At 44.5% G+C, this 16,107-nt stretch overlaps 1 protein-coding gene across 3 annotated transcripts in view; it reads left to right on the forward strand.

The window, feature by feature from the left end:
* Window positions 1-16,107, forward strand: part of CCDC171 (coiled-coil domain containing 171) — a 212,585-nt gene that overhangs the window by 36,090 nt on the left and 160,388 nt on the right. For all 3 annotated transcript variants that reach the window (XM_079959164.1, XM_079959166.1, XM_079959165.1), the window contains 3 exons: window positions 3,613-3,701; window positions 4,958-5,118; window positions 9,124-9,262. In XM_079959164.1, the coding sequence (XP_079815290.1) occupies window positions 3,613-3,701; window positions 4,958-5,118; window positions 9,124-9,262 (389 nt within the window). The remainder of the gene's footprint in view (window positions 1-3,612; window positions 3,702-4,957; window positions 5,119-9,123; window positions 9,263-16,107) is intronic.

Here is a 16,107-nt window from a genome sequence, read left to right on the forward strand (position 1 = left end):
ACAACTATATATTCAAGGGCCGCAAAATGAATCAGAGATAGAACAGTTTCTAAAGAAGAATGGTTTACCAAAGTTGTCTCTGCGGAACAGAACAATCCTGAATTATAAAATAACACAATTAGAGATCGAGGAGGCCATTCAGAATATGCAACTGGGCAAGTCTCCAGGGCCAGATGGGCTTACCTCCAAATATTATAAGACATTGAAAGACTATTTGATACATCCATTAATGGAGGTTTGCAATGAAATTATGGAGGGGAAGAAGGCACCGGAGTCGTGGAAAGAAGCTTTCATCACATTGATACCTAAACTAGAAACTGAAAAGACACAACTTAAGAACTACCGCCCCATCTCCCTCCTAAATGTGGATTACAAAATATTTGCAGACATTTTAGCTAGTAGATTTAAAAAAGTTTTAAATGAAGTAATTCACAAGGACCAGGCAGGCTTTCTCCCAGGTAGACATTTGTTTGCAAACACGAGGAACATTATTGATATTCTGGAACTCTTGCAAACAAACATTAATACAAAAGCAGTTTTGATATTTATAGATGCAGAGAAGGCCTTTGACAATATCTCCTGGAAGTTTTTGAAGAAAAATTTGGAAGGATTGGGAGTGGGGCGGGGGTTTTACAATGGGATAGAGGCAATTTATTCAGAGCAAAAGGCAAAATTGATAGTTAACAATGTGGTGACAGAAGAGATTAGAATTGAAAAAGGAACACGACAAGGTTGCCCTATATCCCCTTTGTTATTTATATCGGTCCTAGAAGTGCTCTTGAAAATGATCAGAGGAGACCGGTTGGTGGAAGGTATCCAGGTCGGAGCAAAACAATATAAACTGAAAGCATTTGCAGATGACCTAGTTTTGACCCTACAGGAGCCAGAGCCTAGTACTAAAAGGGTATTGCAATTGATTTTATGAGTTTGGCCGAGTGGCGGGATTTAAACTTAATAAGCAAAAAACCAAGGTTTTAGAAAAAAAATTGACTTCTTCAGAATCAGAAAGGTTTCAGAAAGAGACAGAATTAAATGTGGTTAAAAAAGTAAGATACCTAGGGGTAAACATAACAGCGAAGAACAGGAACTTATTTAAAGATAATTATGAAAAATGTTGGTCTGAAATTAAAAGGGATCTAGATGTTTGGTCAAGATTGAAACTTTCTTTGACAGGACGTATTGCTGCTATTAAGATGAATGTATTGCCAAAAATGTTGTTTTTGTTTCAAACTTTGCAGATTGTAGACAAAATGGAGTGTTTTGGGAGGTGGCAGAGAGATATTTCAAAATTTGTCTGGCAGGGCAAAAAGCCCAGAATTAAGTTTAAGATATTAACTGATGCTAAAGAAAGAGGGGGCTTTGCCCTGCCAGACTTAAAGTTGTATTATGAATCAGCAGCTTTCTGCTGGTTGAAAGATTGGCTACTTCTTGAGAACACTGATGTTTTAGATTTGGAAGGATTCAACAATGCGTTTGGGTGGCATGCATATCTGTGGTATGACAAAGCTAAAATACATAAGAACTTCAAGAACCATGTTGTCAGAAAAGCAGTATTTAATGTCTGGTTGAAATATAAAGACTTATTGGAAAACAAGACCCCAAGGTGGTTATCACCAATGGAGGCTAAGGCCTTGAAAAAACTCAATATGGAGGCCAAATGGCCGAAATATTGGGAAATAATAGAAAAAGATGGAGATAACTGGAGGTTGCAGAGTATGGAGAAAATAAAAGATAAAGTGCGAGATTGGCTACATTATGCTCAGATTAAAGAAGTTTTTAAGTTGGACAAAAAGGTAGGATTCCAGGTGGAAAAATCAAAGTTAGAAACAGAACTGTTAGAACCCAGCTCTAAGATACTTTCAAGAATGTATAATTTGCTGTTAAAATGGAATACACAGGATGAAACGGTCAAATCAGCCATGATAAAATGGGCACAGGACATAGGGTACAATATCATGTTTGCTGACTGGGAAAAGTTATGGACCACAGGTTTGAGATTTACGGCATGTAATGCCTTGAAAGAAAATATTATGAAAATGATTTACAGGTGGTACATGACCCCAGTCAAGCTTGCTAAGATATAACATGTGTCTGATAATAAATGTTGGAAGTGTAAAGAAGCTGAAGGAACATTCTTTCACCTCTGGTGGACTTGCCCTAGAGTGAAGGTTTTCTGGGAAATGATTTATAATGAACTGAAAAAGGTATTTAAGTATACCTTCCTTAAGAAACCAGAGGCCTTTCTCTTGGGCATTGTTGGTCAGAGTGTGCAAAAGAAAGATCGAACCTTTTTTATGTACGCTACAACAGCAGCAAGGATACTCATCGCTAAAAGCTGGAAAACTCAAGAATTACCCACACTGGAAGAATGGCAGATGCAACTGATAGACTATATGGAATTGGCGGAGATGACGGGCAGAATCCGAGACCTGGGAGAAGAACTGGTGGAGGAAGATTGGAAGAAATTCAAGGACTATCTACAAAAATATTGTAAATTGTATGATTGTTAAGAAAGATGTAAGATTAGCAAAAACATGGCTTCAACAAACTAGTTATAAAGAAAACAAATTTAAATTTAATTGGAAGATGAAAAGATAAATTTTGGACAAGTAACATTTTATAATTAAGTGTCAATAAGAGTATGTTAAATTTTAAAATTTGAGATATTAATATTGAAAAATTATATTATATGAATTAAACCAAGTTAATAATTTGCTGGTAAAATTTATGAGCTTAGAAAGCAGGAACAAGGGTTGTGAGGAAGTCCAAAGTTGAATATGAAATGTGGATTTTGGAAAAGATTGTGTTATTGCCTATGTATTTTATTGTTAAACTAAAATTTAATAAATATTATATATAAAAAAAATAGAAAGACACGCACTGTATTTTTCGCTCTATAAGATGCACCAGACCACAAGACGCACCTAGTTTTTGGAGGAGGAAAACAAGAAAAAAACCATTCTAAATCCCAGAAGCCAGAACAGCAAGAGGGATCGCTGCGCAGCAAAAGCAGCGATCCCTCTTGCTGTTCTGGCTTCTGGGATAGCTGCGCAGCCTGCATTCGCCCCATAAGACGCACACACATTTCCCCTTACTTTTTCGGAGGGAAAAAGTGAGTCTTATAGAGCAAAAAATATGGTATTTGTATGCTGCCCATCTAAATTGGTTTCCGCAGCCACTCTGGGCGGCATCCAACTAATTATAAAACCACAGTAAAATACCAAAACTTTCCCATATGCAGCTGCCTTCAGATGTCTTCTAAAAGTTGTGTGGTTTTTTATTTCTTTGACATCTGATGGGAGAGCATTCCACAGGGCCGCCGCCACCACCGAGAAGGCCCTTTGCCTGGTTCCCTGTTGCTTCACTTCTGACACTAAGGGAACCACCAGAAGGCCCTCGGAGCCGGACCCCCATGTCCGGGCTGAATGATGGGGGTGGAGACGCTCCTTCAGGCATCCCGGGCTAAAGCTGTTTAGAGCTTTGAAGGTCAGCACCAATGTTTTGAATTGTGTTCACAAAAACACAACGTTGCAATCTATCCAAGAAGTACTTGAGAGAGATTTCCAGGGTGTTTGCGTCTTTAACCAGCTTGAAATTTCTGTTTTTAGGCAGCTACATTGAGAATAAAGAAACTGGAAGAAAACGTCGAGGCAGAGAGAGCGGCACATCTGGAATCAAAATTTAATTCTGAAATAATCCAGGTACATCTGTGACAGCCGTTAGGTGGAGCGGACTAACGCAGCCTGAGCTACGTCTCACCTGAATATTTAACACAGTAGTTTTATTAACAAGATGTGGTATTAAGGGCAAACATGGTAGTTTTATGCTGTGGATGGCATCACAGAGCTGTCTTTTCTGCTGTGCCAGTTTGGCATCCCAGCTTGGCACAGGGTGCTGTCACAGTGCCACAGACCTCAGAGGTGATCCAGGACAACAGTTATTCCTGCTGAAATCAAACCTTTATTTCCCTTTCTCTGATCATGATTTGGGGGTTGTCAACAGTCTATATTGGGATGGCCAACTTCTTACAAAATTAAAAACTGGCAGTGATCTACCCCCGTTTTTGGTGCGTTCAGGTCAAAGTTCTTTTTTGGGGAAGGAAAGCCCCATTTTTGGGAGGTTCAGGGCAAAGTTGTTCAGCATTTTCTAAGGGAGGAGGGAAAAGCAGCCCCACTGAGTAAAGTCTGTCTTCCATTCTGCAGATCGTGCAACAGTGGAGGGTGGGGTGAGGGGGCAGGGCCGAATTCTGTTTTACCAATGCTAATGAAAGGGACCCAGCGATCAACCATGATCTACCAAAACCTACCGGGGATCTACCAGTAGATCACGATCGACCTGCTGGGCATCCCTGGTCTATACGATTGCACTCTCTTTCTCTCCTGTGCCTCCGTTCTCCAGCATAAATTTGCCCTTCCCTTCTCCTGCCACGTATAATTTGCTGCAATGTCTCCACTGACAACAGCCAGGTTAATGCTAGCAAGCATTGATCCTGACCCAGTGCCAGTTTCAAACCCTGATTTCAATTTCTGAGTAAAATAAAATAAACACTGGTTAGTGCTGACCATGGTTGATGTGAGCACAGAACCATGGTTAAGGGGAGGGAAAATTCATTCTAAGTGCATTCAATGGAATGTGTTTGGAAATTCTTTTCTGACCTTCAGACTATTGGAACGAAGATCTCAAGCATCCTGCTCACTCAGGAAGATGGCATGCTCCTGTTTTAACTCTTTGCATATTCAGATGAACCCTTGGGCATGACAGTTAAATGTAACCAGGGTTTGCTCTTGACCTAACCATGGTTAAGGAATGAATAAGCACACGTTCTCTCATCTTAAGTGTATTAAAAGCCCAACAGTACTGATACAGTTATTGTCTTCCCTAAAAATTAACGTGCTGTAGAGCAAGAAAACACACCCCTTCTTGAAGTGTTGATTGACGGATTCTTATTACGTTGCAGTTAAGAATTCGAGACCTCGAAGGGGCTTTGCAGGTGGAGAAGGCCAGCCAAGCAGAAGCGCTCTCTGACTTGGAAATGATCAAAGGCAAATTTAGAGAGGTGGAAAATGCCTATGACCGAGAGAAGCGCAACGCTCATGAGAGCGTCGAGAAACTCAATAGGTAGGTCTCTCATTTCCTGATTCAGAATTTGTATTTATTTGTTTCTTTGTACGATGGACTAATTGTTCATATTATGTAGCACAGAGCTCAGCGTTTCCTTCCTTTTAACACAGGTGTCAGAGCTGCCTCCAGGTCCCAGCTCACAGAGGACCAACGCTAGGCTGTAGTTATGTACAAAAGTCTTTATTGAGATTCAGTCTCCATTTTAAAGCCGCAGCGTGCAGCTCTACGTCCCGACCTTAGACCGGCGAAGTCCTGTCTGAGTCTCCTCCCCCTCCACACCAGTTTAAGACTCTCGCTTTGCTCCACCTCTTCCTAAGTTCCTTTCTCCTCTGGGCCCTCCTGCCCGCTAGGGTCTCATCCTTCCTGGACTCCTCTGACGCTGACCCTGACGATTCTTGCCCCTCCTTCCGGCGGGCTTTAGGACCTGGTTCCCTATCCGGGCTACCTTCTGTGCCGCTCGCCTGTACCTTTGAACTTGGCGCGCGCGCCCAGCCTGCAACTTTCCTCTTAACCGTTCACTCGCTCTCCGATGGAGGCGTGGTCAACCCTGACTCATCTTCTCTCGCTGGTGGTGCATATGTGGGCTCTGACACCTGGGACTCCTCCCCCCCACTACGCTCTGGTGGGGAAGCTGGTCCTGACTTCCAACTGCTGCTCTGGGAGTCCCCGCTGGCCCCTTGCTTCTGGGGTGTCCCCCTTGGGTCGCCCCTTGCCCTGCCCATCGGCGCCCCCTTCTGTGAATCTTCCGATTCGCTGGAGAGGCTCATGGAATCTATCGGGCTGCTGTCATATTCTCCTACGCTGCCCTCGGATTGCTCCCCCTCGCTTTCCATCTCCTCTCCTCCCTGCGCTCCCGCTGAGTCCCTGACAACAGGTGTTAGGAAACCTTGCCCCTCTAGATGTCATAGAATCATAGAGTTGGAAGAGACCACAAGGGCCATCAAGTCCAACCCCCTGCCAAGCAGGAAACACCATCAGAGCACTCCTGCCATATGGTTGTCAAGCCTCTGCTTAAAGATCTCCAAATAAGGAGACTCCACCACACTCCTTGGCAGCAAATTCCACTGTCGAACAGCTCTTACTGTCAGGAAGTTCTTCCTAATGTTTAGGTGGAATCTTCTTGTCGCTGAGCTACAACTCCCATAATCCCTGGTCATTGGCCAGGCTTGCTGGGACTGATGGGAGTTGTAGTTCAGCAACATTTAGAGGGTAAAAATTTCCTCCTATCGGTTTAGCAGGTTAACGTGATGTAGTGGATGTAGATGTGAGACTCTTGATAGATAATTCTGAGGGAATGCAGCCCTCGATAGGAAAAAGGTTTCCTAGGTATGTGTGAACAGTGATCAGATATTAGCATGCGGGGCATTCAAAGATAATTTAAGCCTCATGTGTAAAAACATCTGTAATGCTGGCCCCAAAAGCTTTCTGGATCCACCATATTTAATAGCAGTAAGTGTAGATGAGTGAGAATTTGTTGGGCCTGGAAATTGTTGTCCATTTGATTGGTATCCACTTGATGATAATTAAATTCACATTAAGTGACATTATATTAACCATAATTTTTTTGAGAGTGTTGTAAGTCCCACAGGGATGCAATTATGGTGAAGATGTAAGATGTAAGAGGAGTGGAGCAGCGTGCAAAAGCCACTGTGGCTTGTGCTCATAATGCTAAACTGTAAAATGGGGAGTCTGGGGTCTTCCAGATGTTGTTTGGCTATAACTTGCATTCTCCCTGACCATTCCCCATGCTGGCTTTGGCTGTTGGGAGTTGGAGTCCAGCAGTATCTAGAAGACCACAGGCATGACGTTTCATGATAATACTAGCAGGCATAGTTGGATGGGAGAGGTAACTTCTCTTTCGGTGACCAACCAAAATAAAAAGGGGATAATCATGGTTCTGCTTGGACATTTAACGTTGTCAATGTGTCAGTATACTTAATTTTAATTCATAACTGGATTTTTGTTTTCTTGCAAGACGTTCTGATACGGATGCAGCCTTCCCTTCAGGTAGTTCTTACATGGTTTGGCATCCGTTTTATTCCTGTCACACTTCCCCATTCTGATCCTTGGTTTTGACAACCTTTGTGTTACATATTTTCACTACTTTCATGCTGTTCCCTGGTTTGAGTCTGCATATTTTCCTATATTTTCAAACATGTCATTCATTCCTTAAAATATCTTCATACTGGTCTTATGCAAATTAAACCTTACTATTAGCAACCGGCTGAGATGAGTATTGTTTTTCAGTGAATGCTGAAAATACTTTCTTGTAGCTGACCTGAGAATACAGTGGTACCTCTGGTTGCGAACAGGATCCGTTCTGGAGCCCCGTTCGCAACATGAGCAGAACGCAACCCGCATCAGCCTGGGTCATGATTCGCCGCTTCTGCGAATGCGCGTGATGTCATTTTGAGCGTCTGCGCATGCACAAGTGGCAAAACCTGGAAGTAACCTTTTCTGGTACTTCCGGGTTGCCGCGGGACACAACCTGAAAATATTTAACCTGAAGCAAATGCAACATGAGGTATGACTGTAATGAAAAATACAGTGGTACCTCGGGTTAAGTACTTAATTCGTTCTGGAGGTCCATTCTTAACCTGAAACTGTACTGAACCTGAAGCACCACTTTAGCTAACGGGGCCTTCTGCTGCCAAGCCGCCGGAGCACGATTTCTGTTCTCATCCTGAAGCAAAGTTCTTAACCTGAAGCACTATTTCTGGGTTAGCGGAGTCTGTAACCTGAAGCGTATGTAAGCTGAAGCGTATGTAACCCAAGGTACCACTGTACTTCTCTTAGAACTGTAGCATTCAGTCTTTGAAATTACAATATTTTTAGTGGCATGTGTTTTTAGTGCATGTGTAGATAGGCACCACAATGAACCTGGTTTGACTATCATTGCTCATTAATGTTCCCTAGACCAGATGGGTGGGAGATTGCCTGCTCTTGATGTGGTTACACTTCCTCTGAATACCTTTTGCTGTCACTCGAGGCTCAGGTGGCCTCAGTGGCCCAGAGTGCCTTCCATCAGCTTCGGCTGGTGGCCCAGCTACGCCCCTATCTGGACAGGGACAGCCTAACTTCAGTTGTCTAAGCTCTGGTAACCTCAAGGTTAGATTACTGCAATTCGTTATACGTAGGGCTGCCTCTGAAGATGGTTCAGAAACTTCAACTAGTGCAAAATTCAGTGGCCAGGTTGCTCACTGGAGCCAAGACGGTTTGAGCATATTACACCAATCCTGGTCCCACTGCACTGGCTACCAATTGGTTTCCGGGCTCAATTCAAAGTGCTGGTTTTGACCTATAAAGCCTTAAACAGCTCAGGACCGCAATACCTCAAGGACCGCCTCTTTCCATATGAACTTACCCAGACCCTGAGATCATCTTCTGAGGTCCTTCTCCCTGTTCCGCCTTCATGTGAAGTCCAGAGGGTGGCAACACGAGAACGGAGCCTTCTCTGCAGTGGCTCCCCATCTGTGGAATGCTCTCCCCAGGGAAGTTTGCCGGGCACCTTCATTATACACCTTTAGGCGCCAGGCAAAAACGTTCCTTTTTAACCAGGCCTTTGGTTGATCTGTTTGACATCCTATGTGGGGGTTTTTTTGGGGGGGGGGGATGTTATTGGGTTGTTGTTTTTATTTTGAGGTTTTATATTTTATATTTTGATTTTGTTTAGTGAACCGCCCTGAGACCTCTGGGTATAGGGCGGTATATATAAATTCAATAAATAATAATAACAATTTTCAGTTCTATGGAAATTTCTAGCTTAATTGAATGGCAATATATTACATCCATGTTGTATAAATTGTCTGTTATGCAAAACCACAATATTGTTTAGGACTGCAGCATATCCGACACTTTTAGCACTTCATCAATGTTTTTCTGATTTCGTTCAGCTTCGTTAGTTTTTTTTTTACTAAAAAATCCATTAAATTCATACAACATACAACAGAGTCGAATATTAGTTGTTTAAAGTGTTTCTGAAAATTCTGTTCCGTCTTTCAGCCTGGAAAGGGAGTACGTCTCCATAAACAAGCAGCTAAACGACGAGCTGGAAGAGAAGAAGAAAGCAATTACAGACATCTCAGAGAGACTCCTGGATAATGAAAAAAGTTACAAAGAATTACAGGATGAACTTGTATTGGTAAGAAGCCCTGGGGCATTTTCTTTATTGGTCCAAACGATGCTATAGATGTTGCTATGTGTGTGCAATGGTGTTGTCATGCATGCTCAGGATGGAGGCTGAAAAATGGAAGACCTGCAGGTGGTTTGGTGAACATGACAGCTCATGGATGTTTCGCTCAGAAGGATGGCGGTTTTAGGGAGTTGCATGCAGCTTTCGTTCCTGCATTGCACAACCGAAAACAGATCTGTAGCCACTGGGTTGCTTTCAGTACCAAGAGCCATTTAGCATGCATCACCTTTTATTGGGGTTCCTCTGAAACTTTAAAATATCTGGGTTTCTCAAGTCACTTGTGCAACTCAAACAGATTCCGTTTCAGGGGAAAATACTAACATTGCGCATTGTAATGAAGCATTGAACTTGCTCTGAATTTTCAACATCCGCTATATTTTGAACAAAGCAATAGGTTTTTAAAAAATAAACTTAGCTGTTTAAAATTTCATTTTACGTAACTTCTCTCCCCCCCAGCCCTCCCGCCAAATAACGCCTGCCTAAATTTGAATGTGGCTGTCATGAAGTTTGTGCCATGATTGCTATGTATATTTTGTACATGCTGGGGAGCGGGGAATGTACAGTCACGCCTTGGTTCTTGAACGCCTCATGACTTGAATGTTTTGGCTCCGGAACGCTGCAAAGCCGGAAGTGAGCATTCCGGTTTGTGAACGTTTTTCAGTAGCTGAACGTCCGACGTGGCTTACGCTTGAGTGCAGGAAGCTCCTGCAGCCAATCGGAAGCCATGCCTTAGTTTTCAACCATTTTTGGAAGTCGAATGGACTCTCGGAACGGATTCCATTCAACTACCAAGGTACTGTTAACATTTCCATTCCACTTTAAGGAACAAGCGTGTGGAATTGTTGCATGTCATATGTCTGTTTACATTCCAGCACAGTATGCTGGGAACTTCCGTTGTGTATTGCTTTTGCTTTTAGCTGTTCTCTCTGAGACGACATGTGAGAGAGAGACGACACGTTTTTTGTCCTGATTTATGATTAATAAATCTGTAGTTGTAGCATGCTTCCACAAGCCTCATGCCTATTCTGTGTGCACAGTTCAATCTGCTGATAGTGCACCCTGGTTTTGAAACCCGGGTCGCTGATTTACATTGGAGCAGAAGTGATGGTCTTCACAGCGGGACGGCTGGAAGGAGACGGCCCAGCCAGGGCTAGTCAGCTGGCCTCCCGGCCCTCTGCATGCCGACATGTACATGGTTTAATTTTGGCTTGCCGTGGACATTGATCACAGTTTTGGTCAGTGTGAAATGACACAAGAAGTTATGGTTTAGCTCAGGGGGCACCAGTTCATGGGGAGTGAGCTGTTTTGCTCCTCCCCATATATATATTTTTGGGGGGGCAGCTCTCCCCCCAATGTTGAGGGGGCAGAGGAGGCTGACGGCGAAGCTGAGTGAGTAGCGGCTGCAGTAGCCATTTCCTCCTCCTCCTCCCCCCGTGGCGCCGGGAAGAGGAGAAATGCCGGAATATGCAGCTGTCCCATTAGAGGATCAATCCTGCAACCTTGTCATCATCAGCACCATGCTCTAACCCAGTGTTTCCCAACCTTGGGCCTCCAGATGTTTTTGGCCTACAACTCCCATCATCCCTAGCTAGCAAGACCAGTGGTCAGGGATGATGGGAATTGTAGTTCAAAAACAGCGGGAGGCCCAAGGTTGGGAAACACTGCTCTAACCAACTGAGCTATCCGGACTGACTTAAAAGAGCACATTTCCCATCTCCAGGTCACCATCTGACAACAAACTGTAGATACTGTATTTTTTGCTCCATAAGACGCACTTTTTCCCTCCTAAAAAGTAAGGGGAAATGTGTGTGCGTCTTATGGAGCGAATGCAGGGGGGAGGCAGGCAGGAGAAGCCCCCAAGAGCCACACACAAGCTCCGCGCGGCTCTTGCGTGCTTTTCCCCAGGAGGGAGAAGGGACTGACGCGACCAGTCAGTCCCTTCTCCCTCCTCATAGAAAAGCCCGCAGGAGCCGCACGCTCCTTAAAGGGTTCACGGCTCCTGTGGAAAAGCAGGGAGAAGCTGGGGGGGGAAAATAATATTGTTTTCCTTGATTTCCCCCTCTAAAAACTAGGTGTGCCTTATGGTCAGGTGCACCTTATGGAGCGAAAAATACGGTAAGCTTCCTCCACTTTACAAAAACCAGTTATTTCCCTTTTGCCACTCACTGTTCTGTATTGACGATAAAGTTTATTTTAGGGTGTGTGGTGTGGTGTTTTTTTTTTTAAAAAAGAAAACTTTTTTTGCTTGCCCTTAGTACATGTTGGGGGAGGGAGTGGGGGGGGGGAAGGTTCAGGTTAAAGAAAGTTTAAACCGAACAATAAAGCTCGAGCGGATTAGAATGGGGTGAGTGGAGAGGTTTAAGTGCCCTTTCTCTGCTCCGAGAACCTTCCGTGGATCAAAACGTATTAGGTGTTCTCTTGCTATTTTATCTGCCCAAGCTGGTATTAAACCTATCTGTGGTCTCACTCACTGACCATAATTTGGATATTCTCCAAGGAATACTTACTCCTTAGCTTCTTGTAGACTATTAAGTGTGGAAGCAATTTAAATTCGCGCACTTTTAAGACCAGTGGGGGACCGCTGCAATTATCTAGTCTGACCTCATGTGCACATAGGGTATGGAATTCATCCTGGTTGGATTAAAGCATATCTTTCAGAGAGATTTCTTATTTAAATTTAGAAACTCCATATAGCAATGGATTGATTACGTTATGTGTTAGGTGCTTCCCTGTGTAATTATCCACAGTGCTTGAAAGTTAAATCTCTCTCTGCTAGTTTTTAACTTTTGGTTCTGGGCATTTGAAGAGTCTTCTCTGTCTTTTGTCTGGGTTTCTAAGGCCTGGTACAGATACCATATCACCCTTAATCGTAGTTGGGCAGCTGAATTGGTCCTTCGGTTTTGTTTTAAGGCACTTTCTCACATTTCCTTTGGAAATAACCCTGGCTGGCCTCAACCATGATTAAAATTTATGTTTCTTCTTATCTCAATTAACACTAAACTTTGACAAAGCCTGGTTAATCACGTTAATTGGTATGGTTGCTGCCACTGTTTTCAGGCAGGTATGAAGAACTGAGAATGGAATGATTATGGCATTTTGTTCCCACATCAGTTTGAGAATTTAAAAAATCCTCTTCAAAATATGCACTACAGTACATATTCTCAGATTATTATTTAAAAAAACAACATTTCAGTGAGTATCCCCCCCCAAAACCACGTCTTATGAGGAGCTGTTGAAGGAGCTAGGTATGCTTAGCTTGAAAAAAGAGGAGACTGAGAGGAGATATGAGAGCCATTTTCAGATATCTCAATGGTTGCCACATGGAAGATGGAGTACCGTATATACTGGAGTATAAGCCGACTTTTTCTGTACATTTTTTATGCTGAAAAAGCTCCCCTTGGCTTATACTCGAGTGAGGTGGGTGGCAGCAGCGGAGGGACGAGTGGCCTGAAAGGAGCCCTTTCTTGCCGCTGGTCCCACTGCCCGCCTCTCGCAAGGGCAGGCACAGGAGCTGTGGTTGGGAGAGGTGCTGCGCTGTGTCTCCCAACCGCGGCTTCTATGCCTGCTCTTGCGAGCGGCAGAGGCGGCGACAGAGGGACGAGCGGCCCAAAAGGAGCCCTTTTGGGCTGCTTGTTCTTCCTCCGCCGCTGCCACCACCATCACCAGGTTTGTAGTGTGGTGAACTGGCTTATACTCGAGTCAATAAGTTTCCCCAGTTTTTTGTGCCGAAATTAGGTGCCTTGGCTTATATTTGTGTCGGCTTATACTCGAGTATATATAGTAAGTTTGTTTTCTCCTGCTCTGGTGGGAAGGACTTGAACCCATGGCTTCAAGTGACAAGAAAGGAGATTCCGACTCAACATCAGGAAGAACTTTCTGACAGTAAGAGCTGTTCGACAGCGGAACGGTCTCTCTCAGGAGGGGGTGGGCTCTCCTTCCTAGGAGGTGTTGAAGCAGAGGTCGGATGGCCATCTGTCAGGGATGCTTTAGTTGAGTTTCCTGCGTTGCAGAGGTTGGACTAGATGGCCCTTCCCAGCTCCTTCAACCGCTCCTCATAAGACATGGTTTCCAGATCCTTGATCCTCATGGTTTCCCTCCTCTGCACACCTTCCAGCTTGTCAACATCTGTGGTGATTGCCTCCTAGGTGGGTCATAAGGAAAGGGTTAAATGAGTGTGAAGTGATTGGCCAGTGGGGACCCAAGGGGAGGAGTTAGAGTTAGTCGGAGTTGTGTGGAAGTCAGTAGAGGGTTGGGAGTTGGAGAAGGAAGAGGGAGGATCGGTCTGTGGGTTGGTTGAGTTGTGTTATGAGAGCGTGAGAGAAACTGATAGGAGTCAGATAGACAGTTGGGTTAATCAGTTAGCAGTTATTAGAAAAGGTATAAGCTGGCATAGAAACTAAGATTAAGAAACTGACAAGAAAAATTAACTGAAACCTTACATGCTTATAAAAATAAACTTGATTATTTGTTAATGTTAACAACTGTCTGGACTCCGTGTGTACCCGAGAGAAACGGGTTGAAGTGAGCACAGTGGTGGCACAGGGATCAATAGACCGTCAAACGTCCAGGGACCCTGTGTGATCGCCACAACATCCTTCATAAGTTGTGGTGCCCAGAATTGGACAATGGCGTGGCCTGATGAAGGCGGAATAGAGTGGCACTATTGCTTTCCTTCCCTTAACTGTTGAGGCAGCTACCAACTCTAGAGGGTTGTCCTGCAAGCTGTGTTCCTCATGGCTGACTTAGCACAATATTAGAAGTGACAGCAGGGCAGGGGGGTGATTACCTCATACAACACGGGGTTTTTGCACAACTCTTGCTGTTTCTTGTTGCATCACTTGCGTTTACCCTGATAGTTCCCAGATTGCTGTTCGGACTAGTTGGGGGATCAGCAGTTGGAACTGGCGCAGTCCCCAGGCAGCCTCCAGATCATATATGTGCAGATTCATGCACAATGACACATTAAAAACCTTCCATCTGGAAGAACTCTTAAGTTCCTTTCTCATAACCTTCTTTCCAAATGGTCTTCCAATCTGTGAACATATCATGGGTTCTTTGGCCTTTTTGGAGAGGGGCGGGATAATGTTCTATACACTTTGGCCCAAAGGTAATGATGCAGAAACATCACATCAGTACCTGGATAGAAGATCATTAGAGTCCTATGCATGTTATATGTATATAGAATTTTGTTGAAGGAAGATGAGATATCAATACTCTATTAGCGCTGATTTTTGTTGTCCGTTCTAAAAGGCAGAATCGACCCAGAACCCTCTGTTACTGACCTATGGTACTCTAATGCTACCATTTATTACGTCACTGAAAAATTTTATCCACAAATAATTTTATTATTAATGCCGTTCTGTCCTATATATCTCCTAAGAGACCAGAGACGAAAGCTCTGCAATTATTAACTTAGGGTGGGATTCCATTGCCCTCAATGTGTCCCTATTTTCCAGGGACAGTCCCGGAATTACAAAAGCCTTTCCGGCTTCTGATTTGATCCAAGAATGTCCCTATTTCTCCTGCCAGTGCCACAGCTGCCGAGCATGGGCAGGAGGATGAGACGGCACTTGTCCTAAGCGGTGGTAGTGGCAGCAGTGGCAGCTGCGAAGGAGCATACTGGTGCCTTTCCATGGCTGCAGCCGCTGCCAGCCTCTTCCCTTGGACAGCCTGTAGTGGCTGCTGGACAGTGGACGAGAAGAAGGGAAGGCTGCCGCAGCCATGGAGACCTAGCCTCACGTGATGCGCCAGCTCTAAGGTGCAGGCAGAGGGCAAGGCCACCCTGGGTGGGAAGAAAGGGGGAGCCAAGGCGAGTGCGAGGAATCCTGATACAGTCATACCTCGGGTTGAAGTCGCTTCAGGTTGAGCACTTTCAGGTTGCGCTCTGCGGCGACCCGGAAGTAATGGAGTGCGTTACTTCCAGGTTTTGCCGCTCGCGCATGCGCTCAAAATGATGTCACGCGCATGCGTGGAAGTGGCAAATCGTGACCCACGCAGACGCGGGTTGCGTTCGCTTCAGGATGCGAACAGGACTCTGGAACGGATCCCGTTCGCATCCAGAGGTACCACTGTACTTATTTTACTTAAAAAATGCTAACTAATTTTGCCCCTTTTGAAAACTTGTTTATTGGTGTGTGGTTTTCTTGTTGTAAATCTACTCAGGGATCAGCAAACTTTTTCAGCCGGGGGCTGGTGCACTGTCCCTCAGACCTTGTGGGGGGCCGGACTGTATTTTGATAAAAAGAGAAATGAATGAATTCCTATGCGCCACAAATAACCCAGAGATGCATTTTAAATAAAAGCACACATTCTACTCATGTAAAAACACGCTGATTCCTGGACCATCTGCTGGCCGGCTTTAGAAGGCGATTGGGCCAGATCTGGCCCCCAGGCCTTAGTTTGCCTACCCATGCACTAAAGAATAAAATCAGGATTAAGGAGTTTTCTCAGGATGGCGGAGGGCCTGTGTTCTGTGTCTGGTTGGTGTGGCAGTGGTGGAAATGCCCAATAGGGGAGGGGGGCAAAAATGGGGTGTTGAGGAGGGACATTTAGGGGGCGGAATGAGAAATGTCCCTGTTTTCACCCAAGGAATGTTGGAGGTTATGGGATTCAGCTAAACTAGTCCTGCTACTGGAAGCCCCATGTAAGGGCTTCCACAGTGAGACTTCTACTCCTTTCCTCCGTGCAGTGCCGGATTTACATATAAGATAACAAGCTATAGCTTAGGGCCCCACTCTCTTGGGGGGCCCAAAAAAATTTAAAGGGGGGAAAAACTGGATGTACATTTCTAAAAT

The sequence above is a fragment of the Podarcis cretensis genome (genome assembly GCF_951804945.1).
Source record: "Podarcis cretensis genome assembly, chromosome: 17".
Taxonomy (NCBI): domain Eukaryota; kingdom Metazoa; phylum Chordata; class Lepidosauria; order Squamata; family Lacertidae; genus Podarcis; species Podarcis cretensis.